The following is an 8,494-nucleotide window of genomic DNA, read 5'->3' as shown; positions in this document are numbered from 1 at the left end:
ACATAATTTACTTTAATTTACCGTAATTTATAAATTAATCAAATACTCTGAAAACTTTTTTTGAGAAAAAGTAGTAAGAAAGAGGAAGGTGATCTTAAATCAAACATTGTATATCATAATTCTGGGGAAGTGTTAAGAGTCAATATGTTAGAAGTATCCTATTTTGCCATATCTTGGAAAAATAATTTTAGTTCTTATATAATTGACAGACCATAAAACGATTTCCATGTAATTTTTCATGTAAAGACATTCCAAGTGTGCCCAGGCAGAAAACTCAAACTTTCAAAGGCATTTTGGAATAGCAGTATATTTTTTAAATTGTCAAACATGGCTCTAAAATTTAAAAAGTAGAATTCCAGGTCACTGAGAATTTGGTACAGAATTTGCCAATATAAAAAGAATTTTTTTTTCCTTTGAACAAAATGCTGTTTTGTAAAAAAATTTGCTAATGTAAAATAAATATTTTCTGTTAAAATGGTATTTTCTTAAATGTATGCTTTTCTTGTATGCTCTACAATAAAGAAAAAAGACAAAGTCTTCCAAAAAATCTAAAGCCTGAATGCCAACTCATTTTTATGTTTTTAAAAATTAATAAAAGTAACATAAATCAAATAGACATTCCCCAAATGACATTCATTCATTGTGTAGTATTTTTGCTATTTTGTTAGCTTTCCTCTTCTGTGTCTTTTTCAACAAAGTTCTCTGGGAAATTGTGTCCTCTTGTGGTCACTGGCAAAAACAACATGTTTTTGCACAAATAATCAATCCAAACAATGGAAATAGGATTTAAGGCTTCAGGAAAAGCCACTTGTGAAAAAAGGAAATCCCTTGAAGTGAAGAGAGATGAAAGCTGTGAGTAATCAGAAAGGGAACTTTAGCTGGAAAAACACAGAATGTAAATCATTCAACTTATATTTAAATTGCTTGATCATCAGATGATTAAAAAGAAGAGAAAAAATGATTACTATGTAGGAAAATTGTGGCCATGATAAAAAGCATCTATGAATAACTGTGTATTTCTTACATTATTTCTTCAGTCATTCCGGTAACTGATATAAGTGAGAGCATATTTCAACAAGGTTAAGTGGCAGCAAAGCTGGGACACAAACTTTCTAGCATGCATACCCAATAAGGTAATAAAGTGGGTGGGGGGGAAACTCTTGAAGACTCTATACTTTTCCACACTCTGATTCTTCTCTCCCTACAAGTTTGGCATATTATGTCTCCTAATCCCATCCTAATTTTTACTTCAGAATGCCAGATACTTTAAAGATTAATATTTATTTGCATATTCGATTTGCTCATTTGAAGTGCTCTTGGCAACTCAAGTTCTTGTGCTTTATACTTTTCATTTTATTTCTGGATTGAAAGCTTCAAATTTCATAATTTTAGATCCCTATTCTTAAAGAAATTCAAAAAGAGAAAGGTAGAATCAGTTAAAATCATGAATTAAACTGTCATTAAAAGAGAAGGAGAATGACCTCTTTAGGGCAAGGTGCACAAACATCCTTAAAGCTACCTGTGTCACTGAAAAAGAATCTGCTTTCACATAGAGTTATCCAAGTCACTCCTGCTGACAAAAATTTTGTATTCCACTTTGATAAAATTCTCTCATTTAAATATCAAATTAAGCAATCCCTGTGAAGTATTCAAAACAAGATGAAATCTAACATGTACAATCTCAACTGAGATGCACTCAAATGCAGCCTTTTCCAATCTGCGCCCCCTTCTGTGTGAATGTTCCCGTGCTTCATTCATGCAATCCAGAGAAATTATTTCGCAGAACTCTAAGCCAACAAACAGGTGGTAAGTCATCCAAAAACTGAGGAGAAACAGTAGGAACAGATTCAAGTGCTCGCCTTTTGTGCAAATCCCAACTCCAAAATGTACCAGCTTGCTAACATTCTATAGTGTTTGTGTTTCTTTTCCTTCTCTAAAAGTCTTTATAAATGTTGCTAGGAGAATGCCAGTGCCTATTCATACTATAGGAATACAGATATGTACATACTTTTTACATATGCTGAGTATGAGATTCCTAACTCTGTTATTTCTAACAGTATTCTTTTTTTCATATTTTAACACAGCACACATTCCTCAGGAAGGACTGTGAACATGCCAAGTTTGCAGTTTGAAAACAAAGCTCGTTTTGAATTATCCAAGTGCAAAAGAAAGCTGTTTTGTTTTCAGTTAATTTTTTAGGGCATTTATTTTAGAAGTAGATGAAACGATTTAATTCCAATGAATCCAGTATTCCCAAAGAAGGTAGTCTTCCACTGATGACCTTTAAGTCAGGCTGAGTTCAGCCCCAAAGGAAAATTCCTAAGACCCCTTTTAAAGAGCCTGAAATTAGGATTCTAGAACTAAGTAAGCTTTCATATGTTAAACCAAATATTGTGGAAGGTGCCATTATCACTGCATATACAAAAGATCAAGAATTATACTTGGCTCTTCAGCACATTAAAAAGAGAGTTTGCCTTTATTCTTGCCCCAGCAAGTGTGGATAAGAAATTTGTTACATAAAATGTTAGGTAGAATACAGATGGGACAATCAGGCCAGGAAATGTTGAAGTTTGCAAAGTAGGGAGCATCAAGCCTCAGATGTCTTGAGAGGTAATTCATTTGGCAAGCTGCAACCTTCTGCTTCAATACTAACTTTTAAATACTCAAAACACCTCATCCTCATTTTCCACTCCTTCGAAGAGTACAAGAGAAATTTTTTTTCCTCAGAACTAAAGTCATTCATTGTGACTCCATCAAGAAGATTCCGTGCCCGGGGTAGTTCTGCTTAGTTCATTCATTTTCAACCCTGTTTTAAGCATTCTTGCATCCATAGCATCGCCTCACTCCCGGGGATCCCTATATTCAGTGGCCGGGAGCTCTTTATCCCCTAGAAGTTGAGTGCCCAGGGAAGCGCTAGGCTCACTTTAAACAGAACTAGTCTTAGAGATTGATGACTTTGCAAGTCGGGCTAACTAATGGCTGTTGCGCTGTTGTGGACTCGGTTTCTCCTCCAGCGTCTGTCCCGATTTCCATCCTCGTACCCCCGCCCCCAACTCCAATTCCCCTTGGGCAGGTAAGGTTTCCTTTACACTTTGCCCACACTTTCCTGTCTTGCTTACCCATAGCCACAAAGGAAAGAGTCCCATTATTTGATCTCTTTATTTTTGAGTATTCAGCTGAAGGGAAAAAAAAATTTAAGATTTGAGATTGATCTTTAAAAAAAAAAAATCACAGACATAGGTGAAGGATGAAATTTTTCAAGAATCCTGCAGCGACGTTCAAATAAGAATTGTGGAATACTCTGCGATTCAGATTTACAAAAGATAAAAAGATGATTTCTGCCTATTCTCTAACTGCTTCCAAGAGACCAAATCCTATAGGCAGAAGATGCAATCACAGGAGTGAATTATCAGAGGGCGCTTTAAGAAGACCTGACTGTAAACGATTAAGTGGAGGTCAAGTAGAATCTGATTTTCAGACAGGCATTCATTTTAAAATATGGCAGCGACTCAAAAAGCAGGCAAGTTGGCACGCTATGGTCATTGTCTATGAATATTTCTAAGAATAGTGATAGACAAACCCTGCACGTCGCCCCTTCCATGAAAGCTTAGCCTTGCTCGCCCCCCGCGGAAGGGATTCTGCTTGCTATCACTTCCCCTGGAAGGCTGAGCCCTTCAACCGGCCCCAGGCGCTCCAGACCCCGGGGTTTCCGGGACCGGGACCGAAGCTGCGAGCCTCAGTGGGGCATAGCCACGTGGCCTGCCCGCGCGTCGCCTGAGCTCCCGCCTCCTCCTCTGGACACCGTGGGCCTCGACCCTCGGTCGGGCCCAGAAAGCGAAGCTTAGCTAAGTTAATTCTCGGCTTAGAGTCCAAGCCGTGGAGAGCGTGAGCGGACCTCGGCCTGAGCAGGGTACCCGAGCACAGGGCACGCAACTTCCGCACCCCCAAATCTGCCCCGAAAACTAACTGCTGCGTTTGACCTCTGGTTTGCTTTGCAACTTAAAGAATGAACATGAAACGGTTATTCTCTGCCAACTCGTTCCAAAAAGGAAAAAAAAAAAAAAAAAAAAAGTCTAGCATTGAAAAGATGGGGTTCTCGTCCACGGCAGCGTCCCTTCCTTTTCAGCTCGCCAACTTTTCTTGCTTTCGACTTGACAGAATCTGCATTAACACCCTCTTCGGGGCTCTTCATCGTGACTTATTAGAAACGCTTAAAATGTCTGTGTCCAAACGATTGGAATGCGTTTGGGGAGCGCGGAACAGGCTCACTGGACCTCCTAGGAGTGGGGAGTGGGGTGGGGAAGGGGACTCTCGCAACCATCAGCCCCGCGTGTCCAGGCAATGTTGAGCCCCCGTCTCACTCTCTCAGAGCCGACCTTTAGAGGTCACAATGCAGGGTCTTATCTGGGAGTGGGGTGGGGATGAAACGGCCACAAGAACTCCACCTTGGGCTAGCAGCACAGGCAATCAGGGCCGCGGCGAAGACCCCGCGTTGCCCCACTCCGGCCCTGCTGCCTTCTCCAAGGACAGGACCGCCTTCCGCGGAAGAATGAACGTCTGCCTCTTTCTAGCACCTTCGGAGGTGTAGTCCTTTGGGTGTTGGGAAACGTCAGATCGAGACACTGTGGAGGGAACAGAAAGGCCCAGATGCTTCTCGAGGAAGGGTGAGAGAATAGGCCGGGGCGCAGTTCAGCAGTCCCCTGCGCGGCCACGTCTTCAGAAACGCCCACGACCTCAGGACCAGCCGCGGTGGTTTGGCCCTTGGGACTCAAGGGGCCCGTCTGGCTGACCATCGGGTGGGCTCCGCCGCTGCCGGTATTCCTGCCAGTCACCCCCGCCCCAGCAGTCCCAAATCGCGCCACGGACCTAGAGGGTACTGAGGCGAGATGAGACTTCACCCATTGCGTAGACGCTGTTGCCTCCGCTGCTGTCACAGCCACTCCGGGAGGGGCCGACAAGGCGGCGGGAATGGTACCCTCCGGCCGCTTCCCCGGGCTGCGCTCGGGTGCGGGGGCGCGGCCCGCCTGCTCCGGCGCGGAAGGAAATTGCCCCGCGCCCGCGGGAAGAGGGTGGCGGGGAGGGAAGGGGGAGGGCAGCAAAGAGGCGGGCAGAGGGGCCGGCCGCCTGGGTCAGGTCGTTTTTGAATGGTTTGGGAGGACGAATTGTTAGACCCCGAGGAACGGGGGGTGGGGACGGAGAAGGGGGGCTGGAAAGCGGAAACTTTCCTATAAAACTTCGAAAAGTCCCTCCTCCCCACGTCAGGCCAATGACACTGCTGCCCCCAAACTTTCCGCCTGCACGGAGGTATAAGAGCCTCCAAGTCGGCAGCTTTCGCCCAACTCCCAGACACCTCGCGGGCTCGCCGGCACCGGCAGCGTTTCCAGGAGGCAGAGCCGGGTGTGCGTGCGGCCGTTGGGCGCCTTCTTTTTGGACCTCGGGGCCATCCACACCGTCCCCTCCCCCTCCCGCCTCCCTCCCCGCCTCCCCCGCGCGCCCTCCCCGCGGAGATCCTCCCTGTCCCTCCTCCCGCTCCCTCCTCCGCGGTCCGCACCGCCCGGGCCGGCGCCGCGCGCGAGGGAAGCTGGCGGGCTGAGGCGCCAGGCTCTCCTCCTCTTCCCCGGGCCGCCCTTCTGCCCCGGGCCTGCGAGGCCGCGCGTTGCCGCCCGAGAGATGATGCAGGACGTGTCCAGCTCGCCAGTCTCGCCGGCCGACGACAGTCTGAGCAACAGCGAGGAGGAGCCGGACCGGCAGCAGCCGCCGAGCGGCAAGCGCGGGGGGCGCAAGCGGCGCAGCAGCCGGCGCAGCGCTGGGGGCGGCGCGGGGCCCGGTGGGGCCGCGGGCGGGGGCGTCGGAGGCGGCGAGGAGCCTGGCAGCCCAGCCCAAGGCAAGCGCGGCAAGAAGTCTGCGGGCTGCGGCGGCGGCGGCGGCGCCGGTGGCGGCGGCGGCGGCGGCAGCAGCAGCGGCGGCGGGAGTCCGCAATCCTACGAGGAGCTGCAGACGCAGCGGGTTATGGCTAACGTACGGGAGCGCCAGCGCACCCAGTCGCTGAATGAGGCGTTCGCCGCGCTGCGGAAGATCATCCCCACGCTGCCTTCGGACAAGCTGAGCAAGATCCAGACCCTCAAGTTGGCGGCCAGGTATATCGACTTCCTCTACCAGGTCCTACAGAGCGACGAGCTGGACTCCAAGATGGCAAGCTGCAGCTATGTGGCCCACGAGCGGCTCAGTTACGCCTTCTCGGTCTGGAGGATGGAGGGGGCCTGGTCCATGTCCGCGTCCCACTAGCAGGCGGAGCTCCCCACCCCCTCGGCAGGGCCGGAGACCTAGGTAAGGACCCGGCGCCTCTGCGCCCCTTCGCCGCTCAGGTGGCAGACCGACTGACGGCCGGGCCGCGGCTCCCTGTCCGCCTCGCCTTCCTCCCCGTCTCCTACTCCCCTCTCAGCCTTCCCACCCCACCTGGCACCGCCACCTCTTCTCCCGAGCGTCTCTGGAAGGCAGCTTAGTCCCCGCTAGGGAGAGAGGGATGCGCCCTTGTGAGGGGTGTGCGTGTGCGTGAGTGCGCGTGACAGACAGGAGGGAAGACGGAGAAAGAGTCGAGGGTCATGGATAAGGACAGTCTTGCCAGCGCCTCCCTTTCTTTTGGCTTTAAGTTTTCGTTCTCCTTAAAACAAATGTTTCCAAATTCCACCTCCTCCTCCATTCCGCCCACCCACTTCCTCTTGCCCTTGGGCTGAAATCCTTCCAGGTTGTTCAGCGTAATTTCTCCGTGGTGGTGATAAGAACAGTGCTCACTAGTCTTAGAAAACAGCCACAGAGACCTAAACAATAACCAACTTTCCCCCCTCTGGGTTTTTGCAGATGTCATTGCTTCCAGAGAAGGAGAAAATGGACAGTCTAGAGACTCTGGAGCTGGATAATTAAAAATAAATATATATGCCAAAGGTTTTCTTGGAAATTAGAAGAGCAGAATCCAAATTCAAAGAAACAGGGCGTGGGGCGCACTTTTAAAAGAGAAAGCGAGACAGGCCCGTGGACAGTGATTCCCGGACGGGCAGCGGCACCATCCTCACACCTCTACATTCTGATAGAAGTCTGAACAGTTTGTGTTCCTTTTTTTTTTTTTTTTTGACGAAGAATGTTTTTATTTTTATTTTTTCATGCATGCATTCTCAAGAGGTCGTGCCAATCAGCCACTGAAAGGAAAGGCATCATTATGGACTTTCTCCATTTTAAAATGGTAACAATCAGAGGAATTTTAAGAACACCTTTAGAAATTAAAATACTGGGATCAAACTGACTTGCAAAATCACAGTCAGTTAATTCCTTTTTTCATTCTTCCTCTGAGGGAAAAAAAAAAACTTAAAATACAAAAACAACATTCTATTTATTTATTGATGACCCATGGTAAAATGCAAATAGATCCGGTGTCTAAATGCATTCATATTTTTATGATTGTTTTGTAAATATCTTTGTATATTATTTTTCTGCAATAAATAAATATGGTTGAAAATTGTCAGAACCTTAAAGTTTGGTCTATATTTTTAAAGGATTAAGTTGGAGGTAAAAACCTGCTTGTTTAACTCTGGAGACACCCAGGAGGGTGAGGGAGCACTAATAGAAACAAAGCAGTGAAAAACTCAAAACTAGTTACTGACAGGTACAGGCATGTTATTTAGAAAGGCAGCTTTATCGTTATTCCTGTTGGGTGTTCAGTGGACTTAGCATCTCCCCTTCATCTCTTATCAGGTCCCCAGACAGCAAAAACTTAAGAGTCATTCACCTCTCTTGCTTATATTTTGAGAAGGCAACTGTAAAACAGTTAAATGCAAATAAGCACTACGAACTCAGCACTATTTTCTCTTTGTTTTTGTCATGATTTCTACTCTTTATGAGGATTTTTAAATAACAGGTTTATTTCAGTGAAGGGATGCATAAAGTGTTATCAAAATTACCTATCTATACACACATATAAATGAAAACAAATGTATAGAAAATGAAGTTTAATTTGGCATGACAGAGAATTCCATTTATAAAGTAATTCGCTTAACTCTTCTTTCATGAATGAGAATGACATTTAATGTCAAGTTTGCTAAGAAGACAAGCCAAAGTTAAGAATATTTTCCCATGTTGATGTCAATTTGGGAAGCATGCTCCTTTTTTATATGTAAAGTACATACAGCTATGGAGTAGAACACAATAAAGAACCTGAACTTTTCAGTATCTTCGGTAACTATTGGAACAGTTAAAATTTTAAATGCTATAGCTATTCATTTTCTGGTCAGTTCATTAGCAAATATATTTTATCCAAAATTACACAGAATTTTTCCCTGGTTACTTCCATGTATACAAAATCTGATTTATTAGTTAAGTAAAGGAATAACAGGGACAAATGTTGCTTGATTTTTAATTTCATTCTGGTCATTTCTGGGCCAAAAAAAATACTGGCTTTTATAATGAATAACATTAAAAATAGTGACTTTGTATCCCTAAGTTC

The 8,494-nt window shown here is 46.0% G+C and overlaps 1 protein-coding gene across 2 annotated transcripts; it reads left to right on the top strand.

The window, feature by feature from the left end:
* The first annotated feature begins 5,301 nt into the window (after window positions 1–5,301).
* TWIST1 (twist family bHLH transcription factor 1) lies at window positions 5,302–7,501 on the top strand. Of its 2 annotated transcripts, XM_007455396.1 has the most exons (3): window positions 5,674–5,800; window positions 5,855–5,900; window positions 5,961–6,285. In XM_007455396.1, exons 1-3 carry the CDS (start codon window positions 5,674–5,676, stop codon window positions 6,283–6,285), a joined length of 498 nt encoding a protein of 165 aa, XP_007455458.1. The 2 variants fall into 2 exon arrangements, with proteins under 2 accessions (XP_007455457.1, XP_007455458.1); XM_007455395.1 differs by adding an exon at window positions 6,859–7,501 and having other exon boundaries at window positions 5,302–6,327.
* Window positions 7,502–8,494: the final 993 nt, after the last annotated feature.

The sequence above is a fragment of the Lipotes vexillifer genome, unplaced genomic scaffold, assembly GCF_000442215.2.
Source record: "Lipotes vexillifer unplaced genomic scaffold, Lipotes_vexillifer_v1.1 scaffold1314, whole genome shotgun sequence".
NCBI classification, from domain to species: domain Eukaryota; kingdom Metazoa; phylum Chordata; class Mammalia; order Artiodactyla; family Lipotidae; genus Lipotes; species Lipotes vexillifer.
Note: the sequence above shows the minus strand (reverse complement) of the source record. Positions and strands in the feature narration are given on the sequence as shown.

What these genes read in the sequence shown, in the direction of transcription:
- TWIST1 (XM_007455395.1), top strand. Translation starts at nt 5,671, where the DNA reads ATGATGCAGGACGTGTCCAGCTCGCCAGTCTCGCCGGCCGACGACAGT.